The 24,072-nt window shown below is 41.8% G+C and overlaps 1 protein-coding gene across 8 annotated transcripts in view; it reads right to left on the bottom strand.

Moving 5' to 3' along the window:
• GTF2I (general transcription factor IIi) overlaps nt 1-23,245 on the bottom strand; it is an 80,115-nt gene extending 56,870 nt beyond the window's left edge. For 2 of the 8 annotated variants that reach the window (XM_042791336.1, XM_042791333.1), the window contains exons 1-3: nt 21,708-21,811; nt 13,755-13,860; nt 12,209-12,347 (exon numbers count right to left, since the gene is read on the bottom strand). In XM_042791336.1, coding sequence (XP_042647270.1) covers nt 12,209-12,347; nt 13,755-13,853 — 238 coding nt within the window. In that variant the 5' untranslated portion in view covers nt 13,854-13,860; nt 21,708-21,811. Of the gene's footprint in view, nt 1-12,208; nt 12,348-13,754; nt 13,874-18,860; nt 18,887-21,707; nt 21,813-23,207 lie in introns of those variants that run through there. The other 6 variants (XM_042791330.1, XM_042791334.1, XM_042791337.1 and 3 more) reach the window with 6 other exon arrangements.
• Nucleotides 23,246-24,072: the final 827 nt, after the last annotated feature.

Raw genomic sequence — 24,072 nt, forward strand, 5'->3', positions numbered from 1 at the left:
TCCTCCCCCCCCAGTTTATATACTGGGCATGATGGTCTATGGTACAGAATATCCCTCTGGCTCGTTGGGGTCAGCTCTCCGGGCCCTGCTCCCTCCCAGCTTCTTGTGCACCTCCTCGCTGGCAGAGTGCGGGAAACAGAAGAATCCTTAACTTAGGATAAGTGCCACTTTGCAACAACTAAAACATCCATGTGTTATCAACATTATTCTTACATGAAATCCAAAACACAGCACTGTACCAGCTACTAGGAAGAAAACTAACGCTATCCCAGCTGAAATTAGGACAGTATGAAAGAAAAAAAGAAAAACAAGGGAGATCTGTGTTCCTATGTGCAAGGGAATGATCAGTGCTGAAGTTGCCCCCAACTTCACCCTGGGCAAGCACAACGGTAAGTCTGAAACACTTTGATTTGCATTACCAGTATTGATGGCATTGTAATTCTATGCTAATACAAGGAAACAAACATCAGTTTGAACAACTGATTACAAATGGGTTGTGAAATGAGCTGAAGCAGCAATGCTTTTAGTAAAAACACATTTATCATCTTAAAAACGCCCATCTTAATTTAGAAAAGTCTCTTTCTTCCTCTACAGATCACATGTCTGCTTTGTGCCCTGGAAGCTCACCTCCACGCAACATTTAGCTCTGCAGCTCTTCAGGCCTGAGACTTTTACTTTCCCTGCAATATGACAAGGCCTACCATAGAACAAAAATAATGCAAAAGTGTAATATTATATACTTTTAACACAGGTACTTAATTAACGACAGCTTGTAAGGTTTGCCTGCAGACTCAGGGATAAGAGACATCAGTTTCTGTTTATAGCTACATGCAATGTCGCTTTTTGGGTGGATTTTTTTCCCCATAAGAGACTGATTCACTGAAAACGCCTTTACTGCCAGTAGCTTCTCGAAAGTGTACCCACACTTTCTAAAAATAATAAGCAAACCAAAAATAAGATGATGATACTGCTCACTTCCCATTAAAATGAAAAGAAGACAAAGTCACAGAAAATTTTCTTCACTAGAAGAGAAACCCTTATTGTTTTTTTATGAAACTATTTTTATCCATTTTCTTAAGCTCACATTATGCATCTGTCTCCCTAATCTCTCCTACATTTGTTGACCAATTTCAATCAAATCTGACAAACTAGATCAATTCTCAAACACATTAAGATTTATAGGAGCTCTGCGCAACTGATCAAGCCTGGGAACCATTCATCTCCTCCTGACAGCACTGCCAGACACATCTCTGCTTGCTGGAGGTTACACAACTTCCAGGCTCTGTCGAAGCCTTCACCACAGCTCCCAGAGCACCCAGCAGGATCCAGGCTGTGCTTGGGAGGAGATGCCTGGGACATGGGCGACAAGGGCTGGTGGATAAGAGGGATGGGGGCCTGTATTTACAGGGTAGATGGCTCAGGAAGGGTGAGGAATGGTTATATGGTGAAAGAATTGCATTCTATAGAGCTGGGAGCATACTGCAGGATTAGTCCAGTTCCTCTGCAAAAACTGTTCTGGATTCAGCAGGATTACAATGACCCAACTCCTAACAATCCTCATTTTGCACTAAGAGTCCATAAATGGTTGAGTGTCTCTTATGTGCCTGTACTATCCAGGTTTTGGTTACTCAGAACACCCTTCCCTCTTACTTGTCCTGATCATCAGCAGCCTGGGTTTGACAGTCCCACCTACCACTTGGCTGGAAAAGGAATCTCCCAGCTTTGTAAGGATGTCACCGTCCTTTTAAAATGGATATAATATAAAATGAATATGCTGCTTTAAATAAAAAAATAAAAAAAAAAAAAAAAGGAAGCCCTCTGACGAACATTTTTATGACAGAACAAAAATCTGAATATTTGAAATTATCAAATCTTGATTTTGGCAATTGTTGCATGGCAGCAATTAGACAGCTACATCCTGACATCTGTATGGGCAGACACTATAGTGTCCTGCCTTAAACAGATGCTGTTATGTTTATAAATTGATAAAGAGAGTTACAGCTCAACAATGTTATACAACACTTATTCTGAAGGTCCAGTAAAGCACAGTCTGAGTGCAGCAGACTAAACGAGGCCATAAAGCACATCTGTCTTCAAAGCACCTGATTCAGAGGTAAGGGGAAAGCTGCAGTTTGGAGGAGGCAGGCTGCCTTTCTCCTGCAGAGCAGAGCACGCCCTGCTGGGTCACGCTGCAGACACATGACAAAACCAGCAATGTCCACGTCTCACCAAAGAATAGCAAACAATCAAGCTTTAGCAGAGAAACAATTCGCTTAATGGAAATTTCCTCAAAAATGTGAGCTGAAGATGATATGCTACACAAGCAACAACAGATAAAAGCTTGTAGGATTCAGTATGTGAAGCTGATGGAACTCAACACTCCTCTTGCAAAAGAGCTGGCAGTCCCGTGGTACGTAAGGCATCTTACAACATCAGAAGGCTTTTAATAAGGTGGTTTTTGATCCCCCAAGTAGAGAAAGCCAAGAAGTGATTATAAGAGTAGGAATGTCATCCCTGTGCAGACACTCTGAGAGGCAACTTAAGGGCAACAATTGTTTTGTGTCAACACTCATGTACAAATATTTTATCATTTATGCTTAAGGAAAATTACTCTGAAAATAACTATGAGCAATGAAAGAGGGAAAGTAAATGCATGTGTGGCTAAAAGGGTTTTGCTTTGTTTTATAATGCATCCACTCAGTTCATCTGTGAGATTTTTAAGGCCATCCAGTTTTACAGTTCAGGAAATTGAACAATAACCTCAAATTAAAGAAAAATAATTTTATGATTATCAAAGGATCACTTAAACCACAAGCAAAGCAAATCACCTGAGGCAGAATTTATGTGCCAGGGAATTTCAAAAAGATCAGCTATCTACAGTAATTTTCTGTTTGTGACTGAGGAAACGAGATGGGTGGTCTCCACTGAAATGTGACTGAACTTAGGAAGCTTTTTAAGCTAGCTGTTAGCTTCACAGCCCCTAACTTGGCTGGGGAGAGACAGAACATGAACGGTTTCTGACAATCAAGCCAAGCAACCTTGCTCTAATAAGGTTATAAAAGAGGCCAGTTACCCAAATTTGAAATAAACCCAGAAAAGTATCACAGAACTCTGAGCTAGGCAGGGCATGGCTAAAGCTAAAGGTGCTGGAAAGAAGAGGCATCCAGACTGGCACGCAACATGCAAGAGTCTGTCCCTGGCACATCTACAGAGCCAGAGAGGCAGGCAATGGAAGAAAGGAAGCACCTCTGAGGAAGGGAAGCAGAAAGTGATCTTATAAAACTCTTTAAAAATAACTTGTGTCCAACCACATAACAGAAGTTTTGAAAATGTATTTTTCTTTTCATTTTGAGAACTTAGGAAAATCAGTAAACTGACTTGTAAAACAACAGAAACTGCCAGTAACGTAAAACTTAAGAAAAACATATTAATATACCCTAATGCCATGAGAAAGGACTTGCAAAGGAGACCATCAAAAATGCATCACTAGCCAGGGCATCACCCACTTCAGGTAAAGGCCTGTTACCAGCCTGGGAAGTTGGGGAAAAAAAGAAGGGAAGGAGAAGAGTAGTAGAAAAGAAAAGGAAGATAATAGCAGGCCACGTAAAGCTAAAAAGATAGAATTATTTTCACGTCTTTCGCAAAGATCTAGGCTATTAATGCAGAGTTCAGCTAACGAACACATATTAATATGTGATAAATATGCAGCATGGGACAGCTCAAAAAATACATTTGCATTTCAAAAGGTTAAGGCAGAAGGGGACTGTAAGCTGAACCACTTAAGTGAGCTCAAATGGAGACAACAATGGCAAAAAAAGCAGCTCTTAAAGTAAGAAAGACAGGGATGATTGCTTTGCATTTCATTTTTATTACTTGCAACTGCAACTGTTTGGTGAGTGCTAGGAATGTTATCTTTAATTCCTAAACACGTGATTTATTAAGAATAAACTGATCAAGTCTTTCAGGGTAGATGCTTTAGCTCATAGCTGCATTCTGCAAATACAAAATAGAAAGTTATTGAAACTTAAATCAAAATAGCTCTTGGGGATTCCAAGAATGAACACAGTTCAGTTAATTTATCCAGCAGTTACAACCACAACAGAAAAACTCCCCCCAAAACTAGGGGTGGGGTAGAAACAGATGCAAAATATGAGCTAGTGCTTCCAATAAACACAGTATGATGTAAATCCTTTAAGAGACTGGGAAAGCAGAAGCCCAGAGTGCTGCAGACAGTCACAATGTATGTAGCAGTGTTCTAGCTTTCCAGCACGAGCATCTGAAGCTTCATGCTTTTAACTGAATAAACAAAGACATCCCATAAGCTTTAGCAATCAGGGTACTGCAGACACCTCTGTAGCATCCTCGGGAGATGGGGACCCCCAGAACCAATCCAGAGTGCAAAGGTTTTACAGTCACACAGATGCCCAAGACCACCTTGCAGAGCGAGCTGCAGAACAGGAAAGAAGATACCCAAGAGGAAGCCAGCAGTTACCATGCTCACAACTCTCCTAAGCAAAAAGGATTATGAAACTGTTCCCTAATTAACCCCAGGCAGAGCTGGCCAGGTTAGCATTAACACATCACTAAGCAGGCATGATGCAACCTGGCTCGTGTAACGTAAAACGGACAAGGGAACACACATGATCCCTTCCACTAGCAGAGATGTCAGGTCTTAACTTCCAAGTGATAGACATGGTAGGAGTAAATACAACATGTTTGCCAGCACAATTAGTCTGGGAAATGGTGACAGGCTACATGCAGTGTGGCCAGGAGCTGTCATCTATCTCTTCTGGTTTTGCAATTTTGCAATTTTCCACGTCATCTGCTGCAAAAAGGGACCTGAAAACTCAGGAACACAACTGAGAGCCACAGCTGAGTAAGTTCCCACTTAAAGTGACTGGGAAGAGCCTGTTCCAGCAGATACTCAGACAGAGTAAGTGTTTAACAGAGGTTGTTTTAAAGAGGCCACTCCCAAATAGCTGGAAGGAAATCTGGCATGAAAAAAGAGGTCGAGAGTTACAGAAGTGTAAAACAGCTCGGGCTTGGCAATAGGAAAGCATCCTGACAGTCGAAGCTTTAAAAAGCAACATCTTTTTTTCCTGATACACATTCTGTAAAGTGTACTCATTTTGAAGTGCACTGGAAGACCAAAGCTAATGCAAGAATCAGAGACAGCCTCCTATTTGCATTTAAAGTAAGTAACAGATTACTGATGGCATACATGCAACTCCATGAGTGTTTTGTCAGGATTAATCCTTTGTCTGGTCTTGCTGTTTTGTTTTATTGTTTTGTTTTGTTTGTTTTGTTTTTTTTTGTTTTGTTTTGTTTTTTGTTTTTTTCATTTACTATTTATGTCTATGATTTAATGACTCATTTCTCTTCCAAAATACTCTGTAGCTTCAGGAGCAGCAAAAGCCACAGAAGTCTCAGCTGGACACAGAATAGTTTAGGGCCAAAGAAAATGACTATGGGAAACCAGTTTCCACACTGGCACATCATCATCAAAAAGAACTGGTATTTTTAAACTAGCTGCATTAGTGCTAAGGGATTAGCCTCTGAGCAACATAAAAAGATGTCAGCTAGTTACAGAATGGTATGTTCATTATAATACCTTAGCACATAATCACAGACAGAGATGATGATGAAGATTGTTCTTTAGGTATTATAACGAGGACAAACATACAATCAATTGCAGTTAGATCCACTAATAACCTCTGTTATTAAAGCAATACTGAAAAGGTATTAGCCTGCTTCCATACAGATTTGGTCTGTACGCAATTTCAACTGAGACATTCTACTTTAGAGCTGAAAAGCTAAACACCCCATTTAGATTCTGAATTACTACAGGCATGACAAGTAAGATATACAGAATACAATCAGAGGTAATCACAATAGTAAGGAAGAAGCAAATCAACTGTGTTAATACTTAATTTACATCGTTACAGGAGCATCAAATAAAGTACCATAAAAGGGCTACGTCCAGACTAGCAGTACAGTATACACGCTGACTAGCGAGCTGCAGTGTCAGGGGCTATCTCAGCAGATTTAATCAAAGATATTTTAAAGCACAAGTCTAAAATTAACTCAGAGCTACAGAGTTAATAAAAATATTCACATTACTGTAGCTTGACTCCCACCTATCATCTTCTAAACACAAGATCTGTGCATGATGCTCTCAGGCTTGCAATATCACAGTCTGTTCAGCACTGCTGATAGTGAAAGTGCACAGACGGGATCAAACATGTAAATAGCTTCATCCATTAGAAAAATGAAAGAAAACAGCAAGACATGCCAATCAGAGCTTCAGCATGTTAAAATGTATATTTATACCAATATGCTATACACTTTACCGAGCTTTGGTTAAAAAAAAAATACTCGAGTCATGTATTTCTACACCATGCTTTTTGGATATAGCCACCTTTAAAGAGAACACACTTCAAGACAACAGTACTGATTTATGAGCTATTCAGATGCCTATAGGTAGATGTCATGGAGATTTTCAGAAGCTTTGCTCTAGATTTTTGGGTACCTAATTTGCTTTGTAGATCTGTCTCTGTTGCTACCATTGCTTTTATTATTGCCAATATTAGAACTAATTGCACCTGTGGTGACACAATGGAGAACATTAACATTTTTTAAACCTCAACTGCAAGAGAAGCATTGACTATTTTATTTCATGGAATACTTCTAGGTTGAAAAAAAATGTATTAGGCAGTTTTGAGTGCATGCACCTCTTGTCAGTAAGAAACAGTGTAGGACAGATAATGACAGGCAAACAAAGGACGCTGCTGCCTTCAAACAGTTGGACTTTAGGGTTGTAGTGTCCATATGCACTTTTCCATAAGGAATGTCTCCAGCCAGTGCCAACACTCCCCTGTAGGAAAGTCCTCATGCAGTCAGCAGCCACATAGCTTGTATTCACTGCTGGTGAGATCTCCTGAAGTGAACAGAGCCATCGCTTCTGATGAAAGTATATCCGGAGTGTTCAGATTGCCTTCCAGCTGTCCAAGATCTCAGCACAGCGTACATGATGCCATCGAGCAGCCCCAGTGCCAGGTGGAGCACACAATGTTCACTGACAGCACTTCTGCTGTGCTGTGGTATCACAGCTAGAGATACAAAACAGCCTCTTGGAACATCTGAGTAGCTTTGTTCTGTGCAGTCGTAGTTTAAACATGAACACTTAATGTAAATAAAAACTACTTCTGTCACTCAAAGAACTGCAAGAGTAAGATTTTCCTGAGGAGAATTCCTAGAAACAGATCAAAATTCTGCCACTGAAGGGAACACAGAAAGCACAGACAGAAGTGAGTTGTACCTCTTTGGCATAGCTGGGAAGGCACTGCCCAGAAAACAGGGTCTAGGCAGTAAAACCTTTGCTTTAATCCCACACAGGCATCCTCCAGCCAATGGGGACAAACAGCTAGGGATGAAGTAGACTGACGCTCCTCAGTGTAGTTGTGATGACCGACTGCTCAGAATCCCATTTGTACATCCTTAAAGACCAACGGATTGCTCAACAGTCTTTTTGTGCATTAGAAACTTTCTTAGATATTAAGCTAAAAATCTCATTCTCCACAGAGAATTCCTGCACAGTGAACAGCAGCTTCTGTGGAAGCCAAAACCTGAAGTGGGGACAGTCATGGCATAGCTGTAATTATAGCTATGGAGTAGGAAACCAGCATCGACAATAGCAAGACCCTAGACATGGTGCAACTTCAGCCAGAGATGCTTAATTCTCTATAGACTATGCATACAAGCTACTACAAGCCCAGAAATGCCAATTTCAGCTATTCAGATGGAAACTACAGCAGGACAAAGTAGTCCAACAGTTACCAATTTAGTTAGAGAATTGCGAATTTTGAGTTTGTTTTGTTTTTTAAACCAGTAAGATCTAGCATTTCAGGTTTCTGGTTTTGTTTGCTTTTCCCACCCCCCCCTCTAAACTGCTGAAGCGTACATTAGTTGCAGAGTCAAAGAGATAAGGGAGCACAATGTTAGAAGAATTCTCCAGAAAACCTGATTCATCTATTTGCTCAAAAGCCAGAAGGATTCAGTGAGACAGAAGCCTAGCCACAGATCTTCAAGTGGGTCTACAGTAGCCTAGTTTATGGGAAGAGTCATTTTACTTGCCTGTAGATGTTGAAGGATATCCAGAAGGGAACAGTAATCCACATACCAAAGATAGTGAAGAACCAAAGCTGAGTAATCTTTCACATAGTCTTTGGAGCATCATGTGCCATTCGTTCATCATGAACAAGAGGAGCAGTTGTGCCCATTAAAAACACTCAGATTCTGAGCATTCTTGAAGCTACAAGGGGTTCTTGCAACCTGTGGCTGGATGGACATGGAGGTACAGGTCAGAAGAGTGAAAGACACTGGGCCAGAGTCTCTAGCAGGACTTGAAGCCAAACTCTGGCCCGTACCAGATGCATTATTAAGATCAGTGTGGAAACCTGAGGCTACCTGAAGGAAAAGGAAGGCTCCTAAACATAAAGGACCTATCATCCAAGATGAACCATCTACAGACACAAGACAGCCCCACCTGAGGCAAGTGAATCCAGAGCCCTGGCACCAAAGAAGGAAAAAGCAGCATGACTGGGAGAGGTGACAGTTGCAGAACTAGCAGGATAAGGCTTCTGTGTGACCTACATACTGATGGTGCAACAGGCGGTACCAGTGGAAATGCTAGCAGAGGCAACCGGGATTCTTGGAGAACAAGCAGCTCATTGGCAGACGGGATAGAACACACAATGCTGAGTAAATCTCTTTCAAAGTCCAGAGCAGATGACCAAAAAGGTGCTTCTGAGTCAGGGAGCTCTTCTGGAAGTTCACTTCTTACAGGCAAATACAACCTACAGATGATGAGGCCTCTTTTTTTTTGTTTGTTTGTTTTAAAAACCACCTCCAGCTCCATTCAAGTGAGAATGAATTCCACAGAGCTGATACCAAACCTTGACCAAACTTCAAGGGAAACTGCCAAGATGACTACATGAAGGGAACAGCATTCTTCAGACACCCCAGGAATAAGTCTCCTTTTCAGGATGGCTGATAACCCACAACTCCACAGCAATCCAGAGAGCAAGAAGGCACTTCATCTTGCCAAGGCCATCCAAGAGGAACTGAGGACTACACAATGCACTTCAGCAGGGAATAGCAGCTAAAACGAGGAGGTACTGATAGAGCAAGATGTATATGATCTTGATTGCTTACAGTGCACAAGTATCCATGCTTGTCCATATTCTGAATATGTGCAGGCACTCGAAGAATATATTTTTATGTACAACATAAACTTACACAGGCTTAGGTAACCTGCAGCATCAGTTTTTCTAAATTACATGCTATGTGTACAAGCACATGCAGTTCTGCATTGACTGAAATGTACCATTTCACTGTAACATAGGGCTTACAGCCATCTTAATTAAGCACAGTTCAGAAGGACACCCAATTTTAGGTAACTAATGACTGTTGACTGGTTCTTCGACACTCTCTACTCAACCCATACTAACATTAAAAAAAAATATTGCTATAATTTGTTTCTAACCCATTTTCTTAAGGTAACAATGTACATGAGGTATGTGCAGGGCTCCTCCTTCCCCTGCAGCTAGGCGTTAAGGAACCCACATGCATGAAAGTTGTTATGAATGAAAACCACAGGAAACCAAACTCCAGTGACACTTTCACTGAACCGCTGTTATTTTTATCAGTCCTATATGGCTAGAAAATGTACATGCTACTTCCTTCATAAACGTCATATACACATTTCATTAATTTAACCCACTAAATTATACTCATTATGAAAAATGAGCAGCAGGTTTAAAGCCTCCAAATTCTGAAAACTCTTCGTATTTACTCAAACTGTAAAAACGAGCTATGCAAAAAATGGAAGTAAAGACTGGAGACACATGCTTGCTTATCACAACAGTCAGATATAACCAGATGAATGCTTAGTAACTACACTTCTGTTTCCATACCTCAAGAAAAATGGAGACCTACACAAGTGGAGCAGTAGTTCTCAATATTGTCAGTACCAAACGTTCCAAACATATCACAGCTGAATTTTTAAAGGCTTAATTATAAGAGCAATTTAAAAATCTCTTGAAAGCCTTTATTAATCATAAAGGAAGAAAAAGGGCCTAACTCTAACTTATTAAAAATATGTAGAACTGTGGCCTTCCTGGCTTTTTCCAAAACACCTACCAAAATTGCAACTAACATTGTCTATTCCTAGCTTTCATATTTAACTGAAGAAACAAGGTGCAAGGAGAAACGAAGTGTTGTCTCCACAGTTCTAAGTTTTAGATCGAAATATATTAGACTATAAACTTCATCAAGACTTCCGAGTTGTCAAAGGCAGTGATGGAATCATCATTGCCAGGAATACGTAATGCTATTATTCCTAAAAATTGGTGTTCTGAAATCTAGTTTTCTGGAATTATTAACATCTTTGTCAACGACAGGAGAAAACTACCTCCAGCATCAAAACTTCCCAGAAAGTACAGGGGATATGCACTTAGTGAAAGCATGAATGCAATGACTGAGGTTAGTTGGCTTTATTCACAGATCTACACCATGATGTTCTGCAAGAAGCACAATGAACACTGTTTCCAAAGTGGATATTGTTCAATCTCGTCAGCCTGACAGAATAAAACCACTGTCATCATGTAAAACATCTTGCAACTGGAATAAAGCAGAAGATCGGGATTATCAGAACTAATGGAAGATTTAAACACATGCACATATCTATAGAAACCACAACTGATACAATCAAACACAAGCAGGGACGAGAAGCCAGTGCTTCCCATGGTACAGAACTAGAAATACGAATCTAGCCAGGGAGATCAAATGTCAAGTCCCAGTTATTTCAGACTCCCTACCAATAGATGTGCCCAGCATACAAAGTCTCCAGTATATCAGCACCAATGATACTACTGTACCGGCAACAAAACATAATATCTAGGACCTCAGGGAAGCCCTTTAAGGAACAACAACAACAAAAAAGAAATCAGGTGAAAAACTGAACTCCCCCCATTATTCAGCTAACAGTTTTCATAAATACCAATGTCAGAAAATTGCTCCTGTGAAAAATTGAAAAGGAATTGATTCATCTTATACTTGATTCCTCAGTGAGGTTGTAATTCTGCATTTTGACATCAGTTATCTGTTACAATGCAACATTGTGGTGACTTTCCTTAGAGTAAATATACTTACGCACACAGAAAGACACTGTCCAAGTGCACTGGACAATGGCAAAAATCCAGAGCCACACCACAAACTAATGACCCCAAAAAAAAACCTCCAGGAGAATTTTAGCTAGCAGCGAAAACATTTTTAGGAGCAAATGATTCTGCTACAAATTAATCATAGCTGCTTTCCAAGCAATATTTAATGAGCCAAGCCAGAACATTTTACAGCTGTTGCTTTTGAACTCCACACAAACACTGATTCTTCTCTCATACCCTGCTCTTCACCTGCATCTTCTCCCTTTCCCCTCATTATTAAGCAGTGTCCATCAACACCACCTTTCTAAATAAGCGCATCAATACTCCCCCAAGGAGTCACTGATTCTTCAAAACCTAGCTCCTAAAAATACTGTCCTGTACTCAATGAATCATGTTTTATGAACACAGAATTTCCACTGGTTTACCATAAAAATTAAATTAAACAAAAAACACACCCTAGATGTACTTAAAGGAGTACAACAGTAATGCAGATGTAATTTTAAGTCGTTATGGTATAGATACATATTTCCATCTAATAAATAACAGTGATATAAGGCACAAAGTCATGTGAAGAACCAGGACCATCTTAGCTGACAGTAGTTCACTACCTGTTTAATGTCCTGCCCAGCCTTGACAAGTAGAAAAAACACTTGGAGGGATACAAAGAAAACCCAACGTGCACTAGGAAATGCAGGATGTATTGTGAAAGTGGACAGCCCAATACTTATTGTACTAGTTTGTCACATTATCTAAAAAAAAAAAAAAAATAATAAAAAAAAAAAATGTTTCCAGCCACAGTTGAAATAACACTCCAAACAAGACCACTGTTACTAATTATTTTTATGTTCTTAAACAGCTGGTTTTGCCATAGCCAATGTAATTATAGCAAGTAGCCATGATATATAGAACTTTAGTCCCCAAGGTTAGTAGTATGCAATACACATTACGCAGCTTGTGAAATACAGAAATACAACATTGAAACTTACAGTATTTAACAAAATCCTTCTGAAAATCTTTCCTAGAATTGATGAAGGCTTTTCCTCTTTCAGTTCCAACTACAAACACATCTGTTTCATATACAGCAATACAGACAACTTCTGCCTTGGACTTGGCAAGTTCTTTACACTAAAAAGAAAAACAAAAAGCTTTTATTACCACAGTTAAGAGTACAGTTAATAGAAATGTATGTGGTATCATGTAAAACAGTTATTACTTCTGCTGCCAGCATTCACCCTTCAGAAGGTACTGCGAGTAACATAACATCAGCCATTAGCAAAGGGTAATTTATACATCTGGAGTGCTTTTCATCAGGAATCTTAAAAACACTGTAGATGCATTAGTGAAATTAAGGCCTTGTCTAGACTTAAAAGATTGTCCTGTTTTTAATTAAAATGATTTATGACATCAATCCATGTGAAATTACCACTTCCTTGTTAGATAATAATATTGTGTGTCTTACTCCAACTCCAACTTTCAACAGAGCATAGAGGAGTTCTGTTCATTCACAGCACACTTATCACACATCATGTTCTGTTCAAAAAGGTGTGGTGGCAAGCAGAAAGGCTGCCTGCAGTCTGCCTTGTCCTGCCTGCTGTGCTCAGGCAAATTCCTCCTTCCCTGTGAACACCTACATGTGCTCTGCTGGGAGAAATTTCTGGCAAAGTAGTAAGGCAGGAAGCCTACAGCACAAGGAAACAGCAAACATCCTAAGAAAATCAGTGAGATCATCAAGAAGTGATCACAAAAAGTCAATTTCTCCTAGAAACTCAGATGATCAGAGTTTGCTGCAACCTATAAAGACACCAACAACTGCAGCATGACAGGAAAAAGTGACATACAGCCTTCAGGAACCAAATACATCCATTGGGAAAAAAGGCTTGCACTCAATTCTTTTATCACCATACCATTCAAAGTTTCATTGACAAAAAGAAAATTTTTGTTCTTGCTTATCATTTAGGAAAACAATTATAAAGAGCTAGATCTTTGACAGTGCCTCACCTTTAAGGAAATGGGACAGGCATTTCCACACACAGTCCTGGCCAACCTTAAACCCCACCACAAAATGATTAAATAACTGCTACAAAATAGGTGATATGCCAACTTAAGGAGAAAAAAAAAAAAAAAAAGGTATTTTCTGAACAACTTTTCTTGAATTGGTATAGCAGCTGAGGATAAGGCATTAGCCTCCAGGCTGTTCATTCACTCTATATTACAGATGACAAAGATCAAAATATATTCTTGCCTTTCAACCACACTTCACCTGAGCAATCAAGAAATATTTCACATTTGTTTCTTTGACAAAATATTTTCTAAAACCACCACACCACAACAAGAAACAAGATGACTGTTAGGAAGACTGTTAGCATGATTTTCCTCAAGCAAAGAGATGGAGTTACAGCTGGTTGGACAGCACGCAGTAAGGTAGATACCACATTACACCTTTCCTGCTCCCCAGCGGGAGGCAATATATAGGCATAAACCTGCACACACCAAGGCAGAGGATTGATGCAGCTGCTTAACTTCTCTACTTACCATTGACTCAAGTGCTGACATGAGGAATGTAACCACCATTCTGCTTTCAGAGGAGTCCTCACCATGGATGGATGTTGCTGGTGAGGTAGTTTGGGCCATCTTCCTCCTATAAAATGAAACTTAAAAACCTGTTCAGATATACACAGCAGTGCAAGAAAACTAAAACCTCTCTCACGCAAGTAAAGAAAAAAAAAATCAAAAACCCAGAACACACCCCTGTAGAACCAGCACACGCACAAGCAAGAAAATATACAGGTAAATTAACCGGAGCTCGCTCTTCTATTCTTTCATGCTTCCTGCTGTTTCATCCAAAGCTCAAGCTAAACACTCAAAAGTTAAAACGTTGTGCCATGACTAGACCACAAACCCTTTGAGCCTAGAAAGATGCATATTAATTCATTAGCAGAATTTACGTCAATTTTTCTTTTTAAGCATGTTTGCAACTCCAGCAGTCTAGATAAATACAGCAAAAAACCCCACTGGCATTAATGTACAGAAAAGAAAATGCAAATTATAGTTATGACACAATTATTAGAACAAACCTTCCTGTAATTATTATGGCCTAGCTCAAAACAAACCACTACCACCCTGCCCCAAAATCACGGCCTCAGAGACTACAGTAACCAGAATGTGACATTTTTATTCACATATTCTTCAGTTGTAGGATTAACTCCAAAGCCAAGCAGTCCCAATTAAGGTGCTAAAATTAAGAACTGAATTTCAGCAGTGACACAAGAAGGAGATTTAAACCTACTTCTGTATGTCATTCAGGAGACTTTCAACATAAGTAATAATCAGGACTTACGTTTTTTCTGGCAGAATTGTCTATACAAGAATGAATATATCGAGAATGAAGTTTCAGCAGCTGCTAAGAGCACATTTTCCTATTGGAGTGTTGCAACTTGTTATGTTTATACCTATCTAAAGCAATAACCTGACATGCCTGGAGGAGGAGAGAACTGGTAGAGGTTTAGCCGTTACAACTCCATGTGCAAGTCTTGAGAAAAATCACCACAAAAGTCAAGGTAGCTCAGATAAATGAGACATTTCATAACAGCTCGATGAGACAGCTTGCCACTCCTGTAGAACCTGGACACACGACATGGCTCAAGTTTTCAAAGGTGACGTGTATCTTATTAGATGTGCAGACAAGTCAGGGCAGCACAAATAACCATTGCATGTGATAATGCATGCTTACATTGGAAAAAATGGCAATGTGTTGTTCTTTTGACAGGACTTAGAACACTTCAGACTACAAATTGGAGAGGAGGGGAAAAGAAAAAAAAAGCTAGCAACACTGCAAGCTTGCAAGAGACATCCAGCAGCCTTCTGGCTCCACAGACACAGGCTGGCAAGGTTTAAACAGTTTTAAAACCGTGACATGGATTAACTGGCAGCGGCATAGTCAGCAGCTGCCTGAGGATGCAGGTAATGAGAGGTTTGAACACTGCTACCTGCTACACTGAGGAGTAGGCAAACAGGTCCTGCCTTAGGTCTGGAAAAGGAGCTAAACTTCAGAAGTCAATATAAAGGAAGAACAACTGTTGACTGATGTTGATTGCTTCAGTGACCTAAGAGAGGGTCAGCTGGGCATGGGGAGGCAGAGGCTGATGGGGTTATCCTCCAGAGGAAGAGGGGCATCTTACTTACTGCTTGTGGAATATCAGAGGGAAAAGGGAGATTATGTAATGTAAATAAATCTTCATTGAGCCGTGATTTTTGATACCTAATAGAGCTCTCAAGATCCTCTTAACTCCTTTAGTGTTGGCATGCTGACAATGATTTTAAGCATGATAGCTTTTAGACTTTTTAGAATTTTGGATCAGGAGTTGGATTAGGTTGTCACTGGACTACTTTTCTAATAACATTTGGAAGAGTCTTTACAAAGTATGAAGTCACAGTGCCTTGTATTTTTAGGATACCCATTCTTTAATCAGTATGCATGGTGGCAGATCAGTGTTTAATGTAGATTCAAGAGATACCCTGTTGCACCATGGCAGCATGAGAATATTTTTTCATGCTGACTTTACAGCAAATCTCATGCGACTTTCCCTCCCAACCCGCCCCCCCCCATCCATTTTGCCAGTTTCTCTCCTTCACACAACAGTTTTCTCCACTATCCTTATCTATACCACTGAGACAGTGTTTATTATTAGAAAGAATAGACTATGGTTCAGTAGATCTAATGAACCTGGCTGCCTTTCCAAGATCCAGCCCTTAGAAAGTATGTGACAACACCATTGCCCAACGTAAATCCCCAGTGCAAAGCCTTGAAAAAAGTCTAAAACCTTACCGCTTACCACTGTGCTACACAAGAAATCTCATTTAAGAACCGTTCTTTGAAAAATTATAAACTGTCCAACAGAGTAACACTTATGAGATATCTATTAATCTTAATCACATATTGTTAAAAAGAACTTCCAGATCAGTTAATATTAGGTATAATTACCTATAAATCCTTCAGTTTAACTGTGCCAAGATGAGTCTTTGCCCAAGTAAAGGCTTGTAACAATGAACAAAGCATTGCAAAATATACTGGTAGAGTACCAAGGCTGTAGCATTTAGCCATTCTTGCCTGTGGTTCAACCCCAGCCAGCAACTCAGCCTCACACAGCCGCTCACTCACGCCCCTGGCCCAGGCAGGATGGGGGAGAGAATCGGAAAGGTGAAAGTGAAAAAACTCGTGGGCTGAGATAAAGGCAGTGGAGTAGGTAAAGCAAAAGCCGTGCCCACAAGCAAAGCCCACCAAGGAATTCACCCCCCCTTCCCCTGGGCAGGCAGGCTCAGCCATCCCCAGCCCAGCCGGGCTCCAGCACGCGTAACGGGGACTTGGGCAGACAAACGCCGTCACTCCGAGCGTCCCCCCCTTCCTCCTCCTTCCCCCAGCTCTGTACGGTCTGGGATGGCCCTGGGGTCAGCTGGGGTCAGCTGTCCCGGCTGTGCCCCCCCCAGCTCCTTGTGCCCCCCCGGCTCCTCGCTGGTGGGGTGGGGTGAGAGGCAGAAAAGGCCTTGGCTCTGGGTGAGCGCTGCTCAGCGATCACGGGAACAGCCCTGTGTTACCAACTCTGTTTGCAGCACAGATCCAAACCAGAGCCCCGGAGTAGCTACTGTGGAGAAAATTAACCCTATCCCAGCCAAAACAAGCACGCTTCCTGACGAGAAGGTCACCATGATACAGAGCTAAAAAACCCTCTGGGTTTTCCTTTTACAAGGAGAAAACCAAAGACCGAAACCAGTAGCTTTTCAGGAAGCCAAATCAAATTAACGTGTATCTCACGCCACATGTGTCTTGCTGGCTTCTACTTTTATGGCCCAAAAAATATAAATACTCAAGGCAAGAGAGAACAAAACCACAAGACAGTTACTTTCCATCTTCCCTGGCAGGCACGCCAATCTTGATAAACCCACTAGTAACGGATACTCTCTCTAGCAGTTGCTTGTCAGACACACAAAAAACAAAAGCAAAAAAGTTATTATAATTATTAAAAAACCTATTACTGAATCATACAAAGAATACATATGGAAAATTAGGGGGAAAAAAGAAAAAAAAAAAAAGGAATATGCATTTCTTAGAGCGGTCTTAATAAGCAATAGCAAAACATTTTTACCCTTCACCAAATGTAATGCGAGCAGGTGTTCCTGAAATGGTTTTTCTATCCATTGTCTGCTACTCTCCAGAAAAGCAGCTGTGGATGCCAAAGCAAACTTGTGCTTGGTTTGTGTGAGCAGTGGGGTTTTTGTTAGTAGAGGAGGGGGCTACACCAGTGGCCCCTGTGAGAAGCTTCTCAAAGCTCCCTCAGCTCCTGGTTGGAGAACTTAAGAAGGGGAACCTGGGAGGAAGAGCTGGAGTTGTGAGGGAGACACCTCTGCAAACACCAAGGTCAGTGGAAAACAGAAGAAGCAGGGGGTAGGTGCACCAGAGCAGGGCCACCCCCCTGTAAGGAACTGAAGAGTTAATGCCCCAAACATTCCTCAACACAGAAAGCCTCAAGGACAAGTTGTGGCCCCTGTGATTAGTCTAAGGAATGCTGCTCAAAGAAGCCCATAGTGTATTGAAGGATGCAGGGCTTCCTTTCCTTGCAGCTGTATAGACAAATTCCTTAGATAAGCCTCAAAGGAAGTTCCGCTAAGAGGCTGATAAGAGAGATAAAAACTGGGTACCAGATCTGCCTCTTTGTGTAGTATGCAAATTAGATGATACCAAGAACTTAAAAGGTGACAGAAAGCTTTGCTGTGTGTACACCCACCACCCAAAACTACAGGACCTGAGACAAGCTGCAACCAGAGGTGGCGATTCGACTCTTCCTCTCCTTTTTCTTTTTTTTCTCCTATAGATTTATAAGAGACCACATTCATTACTATCCTTTTCCAAGTTTAAATTGTTTCTACTGCAAGTAAAACATTTTAACCAGTTGTTAAAGAAGGCTGGGACTTTGAGGGAAGAAGCAGCCCCCACTGTTGCAGCTTGGTGCTGGGAGGGACTCATGTTGAAGAGAGTTCATGGAGGACTGTGAGAGGGGAATTATGCTGGAGCAGGGAAAGAATGTGAGGAGAGCTCTCCCCTACCCCTAAGAGGAAGAAGCAGCAGCACTGACCACACCTCCCATTCCCTGCCCCCTGAGCTGCTGGGTGGGAGGAAGTAGAAAAATCAGGAGCAAAGCTGAGCTGGGGAGGAAGGGAGGGGTGGGTGGAAGGTGTTTTTAAGATATGGTAATGGTTCTCACTGTCCTACTCCTCCTGTTAAGTGGTAGTATTGTTAGCATCTGAATTAAATTTATGTTCCTTTTCTCTTCCCCTAAGGAGTCAGTCTTTTTACCCGAGTCTGTCTTTTGCCCCTGACAATAATGGGTGAGTCATCTCTCCCTGTCCTTATCTCGATTCTGGAGCCTTTTATTTTCTCCTTCCCAGAGATGGGCGGGGAAGGGAGGAGTGAGCAGCTCTGTGGTGCTTAGTTGCCCTCTGAGCTCAAACTATGGTAATACTTTTCTCCACTAACCCCTCATCTAGCATTACAAACACTAAAACAAATCTTGCCACACTGATGGAAAAGAAGGTAACTCCCAAGAACCCCAAAATACAGCTGGATAGGAGTTTGTGTGAGCTCACCCTTACACAACACTGAAGATTTGCTGCTCCCTAGGAGAAAGAAGTCCAGCTACTGCTCGATACCCATGGGCCACTTTTGATATCTGGGGAAAAAAAGTTATTCCAGCAAAGTACAAAAGCACACATTTCATTACAAAGCTGGGACAATTAGGAATGCAAAAAATATACCACAAAAAGAAAAAAATCTAATGAAGCTAGACTGCTTCTTGGCTATTGCAGCTTTCACCCCTTGGTTTCTTTGCCTTTTGGGCAAAGTCAATTTCAGCATATTTAACTCTGCCCAAATGCTGGCCTTCTGACAAAGGACAGAAGTTGGTTCTTTCCAAACTGTACAGATCAATACTCACAAGCTGTTAAATGCAAATGAATCTTTTAAAACAAATTTTGGCTAAGAATCTGTGTTATTTTTCCTACAATTTGGTTCAGTGATCCTGTGTTTCACAGGAAGTTAAGTCTGACGGTCCTTAGCTAAGCTATCATAGAAACTCTGTCGGGATGCAAACCTACCACCACCATCTTTTCTGATTTTCTGTAACACATCTACCCTAGCCTCAGTGCACACAGGATTAGGAGATTCTCACCTTTACCCTCCAGCGTCTGTTCATAGCTGACATACACACTCCTGAAAGGATGATCTATTTTCATTTATATGACATGTCATTGATCATCTTACAATAATACAAATACTCTATAAGTGACAATTTTCAGCTCCTTCCAACCACTAGGACTGCTCACACATAGCGGAAAGCCAGCAAGGGTGCTCAGACTGTGTGACATCCCTACCTTCAGATACATACAACTGTTTTTTGAAATTAAATATTTTCACCAGCCATAGCCCAAGAGAAACAGAAGCAAAGGATCTGGGAGTTACTTCACAAAAACACTGCCAGTTCTTCACCTCTGCATCTGGTGCATGTAGATGATGAATCGATTTGGATGAGCAACATCCATGTTACCTCTGTGGAGGACCAGCCTTTTCTGAAACAAACACACTGCTGCACCACACCAACCAAAAGCAGCTCCAGATGTTCAGAGCCAGTTCGATCCAAGGCAAAGAGGCAGAGGCAAGTCTGGCAGGTTTAACTCTGCTTACAGCCTATACCAAAAACAAGAGGGTGAAGTTTCCCCACATCAGAAACAGGAAGGAGAAACAATATGGAGATACCAGAGGGCATTTAGTCAAGTCAAACCCATCTGGGTTTATCTCTTCTGCCTTACTGTCAGCTCTTCCAGGCAGAAGTTGGCTCCCCTGGGAAGTACAAACCTGGAATCATTGGCTAAAGAGCAATATCACGTACATACGACTGGTTTAGCTTTTAGCTAAAACTGAACCCAGGCTATTAACCCCCTCTAAAAATGAACTGAAATAACTCTCAAGGACAGCAGAGCACCCCTGAAGAAACCTTAACATACCACAGAGGCTTTGCCCCTCTCTGCTCCACACATGCTCCCTGAAGTATCTCTGTTGCCTTTTTTTCCAGCCTCTTATCTGGAGCAGCAGAGTGGCTGATTCCAGAAAAGTGCACATCACTATTAAAGTCAACTTTCTTGCTCCTTTGCTCACTAAAAATTAAGCATGTTTACTTCCCTAACCTTAAGATAAATTGCTTTCTAGTCCGAGACACCAGGAATACAGACATGGCACACACCGGTTTCACCCAAGGAGCAGGTTCCCTGGTAAGCATGCTCTTACAATTCACATCTGACACCATTACAAGCACAGCAACAGTGACTCATTAAACACGGCAACTGGGACATTCTCTGTCACCATTTCAATCCAACTCCCACCACAGGGACTTAACTCCCAGCAGCAGAATCAACAAGACGCAGCACCAAGTGTTTCACATTAGGGCTCACCCCAACAACACACACCAGCAACGCTACTTATGGCACCCCATGCCACCCTAATTAATGAAACGATTCACAGAATCACACCACTCAGAACTACTACCTTGCTGTAAACCAACACACTGCCCCAAATCCCTACTGTAGTGCTCACTGATTTAAGCTTTCATTTTTTTTCTCCGAGGGCATCCAAGCAGAAGGTCAACAACCAAAGGCAGTCGGGAAAGAGAACAAGGGCCCCTAACAAACAAAGCTCTGAGGGGAAACACCTGGCGCTCAGCACACCCGATACCACCAAGACAGCACAAAGTCACACAAAACCAGCAGTATTTTGCTGGGGATGGGGAGGCGTGGTTCATAAAACAGCTGTGAGACCCCTCTTAAAACGACTAATAATTAATTCCCATTTTTCTAGGTACTTTTATGATACTCGGCACCATATGATGACTTTTTAGCTTCTGCTACTCTTAAGAACCATTAACAAAGTAAAACACGATTCCAGCAACTGTTATTTTAAAAGCACCTCCAATTTTTCTCATTCATAAATCTGCATAATGTTTGCAAAGAGATATTTAAATTTGATTTTCACTACTTCTAAAGATACCAATATAGACCAACATATAATCACAAAATTCTAGATAAAATGAAAATACAGTATCTAACTATATACCTCACAAGGCAACTAGATGAAAGTGAACATATTATCCAGTTTGGAGTAGTTAAGAAACTGTTAGTATAAAACTCCATTTCTGCATTTAAGCCAAACAGACTTGGCGAACAATTCACTTAGTTTTTTAGTTTTTAAGTATGTGGTTTCCTACTGCAGCACCTAGGCATTCGTGAATTACAGGGAAACCATATAAACAAAATGAAGTATTGATCACAGCAGTCCTGACCATCTGATAATTTCTGCCTTTACCAGTGTAATTGTATTTACTTACTCAACATGATGATCATGTTGAGTAACAATTACTTTAGTTCTGTGTGTCCATCAACACTTACACATAATATTTGAGAAGTCCAAACTCTATTGGTACTTATTTAATTATAATAAAATTGGTGCTGTCACATTTTCCAGAGAGTGGAATTGTCCCCGCTCGTGCAAGCTGGTCCTTTGGATTTCTGCAATGATCACGGGAAACAAAAGGCTCGAATTTATTTAAGGGCAAACAAAACCCCTTTAATTCCTCTGGGCTTCTCACAAAAAACTAAGCATCCATTCATTTTCTAACACCTTGGAAAAAGAAAAACAAACCATCCAATCAGTACATGGGCAGCCTCTGAAGGGCACACCTCCCCTCCACAGCTTCATGCAGGGACGTGCCCACCCTGGTGGGTGCTGCTGCCCACCACTGCACACATCAGGGTGCCCTGGAGACCTGTGAAACTAAACACCCCTCACTCTCTAGCAGTAATCAGTCCCCTTGGTTTCGTCACTTAATTCCCTCTGCAACTCTCTCCCTTGTTCCTATTATTGTATTTAACCAAATGAACCAGAACACCAATTTCCATGGAATCAATTCTACGTGTTCTTCCTTGAATTAAAGCATTTATGTCAATCCTGCTAGAAGCCTCTCAGTTTGGGACTGTGTCCGTAACTTTTTGTCAGAAAATTACAAATTCAGTCTTTCCAGCGGAACTCAACCAAACACCTATGAAAAGGTTCTCACGTCCGGATGGATAAGACAAGGGGCTGCCAGTAGCCTCTTACCAGGCCGTATACAAACTTCTATGGCATCTAATTTACCTAATGGATTTACAAACCTTTTTGTTTGTTTGTTGGTTTGTTTTAAATATGTTGTATAGGGTTTTGTTATTTTAATTGCAGAGTTAAAGTTACACAAGCAGAAACAAATATTAGGTATATTAAAAGCATAGTCTAAAAGTTGCTGCTTATTGTGTGACATTAATACAAAGATTTGTATGTACTGACAACTCAGCTACAAAATTAGCTTACAAGGGAATGGGTGCACTCATTAGTCAGTCACCATGCGGATGTTTCTCTTGAGCAACACACGCACCAAATCTTTGGCAAAAGAAGCCTGCAAATAAAGAACTAGAAACACAACAGGCAATACTGAAAACACTGTGATGATTAAAAATATGGTCATGAATTGCACTGGGTTTGTGTGGCAAGGATTTTGTAGCAGGGGGCTTCTGTGAGAAGCTGCTGGGAGCTTCCCCCATGTCTGACAGAGCCAATGCCAGCTGGCTCCTAGATGGATCCACTGCTGGCCAAGGCCGAGCCCATCAGCAATGGTGGTAGCACCTCCGGGATAACATGTTTCAGAGGGGAAAAAAAAAAACAGTAAAACAGCAGTGTCAGCCAAAGAAGAGGAGTGAGAATATGTGAGAGGAACAACTCTGCAGCCACCAAGGTCATTGAAGAAGGAGGGGGAGGAGGTGCTCCAGGTGCCGGAGCAGAGATTCCGCTGCAGCCCGTGGTGAAGACCATGGTGAGGCAGGCTGTGCCCTGCAGCCCAGGGGGGAGCAGATACTCACCTGCAGCCTGGGGAGGACCCCACGCTGGAGCAGGGGGATGCCCGAAGGAGGCTGTGACGTCGTGGGAAGCCTGTGCTGGTGCAGGCTCCTGGCAGGACCTGTGGCCCAGTGGAGAGAGGAGCTCACGCTGGAGCAGGTTTGCTGGCGGGACTTGTGACCCCGCAGAGTCCCACGCTGGAGCAGCCTGTTCCTGAGGGACTGCACGCCACGGGAGGGACCCACGCCGGAGCAGTTCGTGAAGAACTGTAGCCTGTGGGAAAGGTTCAGTGTTGGAGAAGTTTGTGGAAGACTGTCTCCCGTGGGAGGGACCCCACGCTGGAACACCGGAAGAGTGGGAGGAGTCCTCTCCCTGGGGAGGAAACAATGGGCGATGAACTGACTGCACCTCCCACTCCTCATCCCCCTGTGCTGCTGGGGGAGGAGGAGGTAGAGAAATCAAGAGTAAAGTTAAGCACAGGAAAAGGGAGGGGTGGGGGAAAAGCGTTTTTAAGATTTGCTTTTATTTCTCGTTATCCTTTTCTAATTTGCTTGGTAATAAATCAAACTACTTTCCCCAAGTAGAGTCTGTTTTGCCCGTGACGATCTCTCCCTGTCCTTATCTTGATCCATGAGCCTTTTGTTATATTTTCTCTCCCCTGTCCAGATGAGGAGGGGAATGAGCCTTTTGTTATATTTTCTCTCCCCTGTCCAGCTGAGGAGGGGAATGACAGAGCAGCTCCGGTGGGCACATGGCACCCAGCCAGGGTCAGCCCACAACGTGAATCCAGGAGAGGCACGTAAGGCTGCGCACCCAGACAGGCGTACGATTTTACATCAACCTCCCTTAAAATTCAGACGGACAGACTTCCATAACAACTTGCTGCTG

The sequence above is a fragment of the Tyto alba genome, unplaced genomic scaffold, assembly GCF_018691265.1.
Source record: "Tyto alba isolate M040663 unplaced genomic scaffold, T.alba_DEE_v4.0 Super-Scaffold_19, whole genome shotgun sequence".
NCBI classification, from domain to species: Eukaryota; Metazoa; Chordata; class Aves; order Strigiformes; family Tytonidae; genus Tyto; species Tyto alba.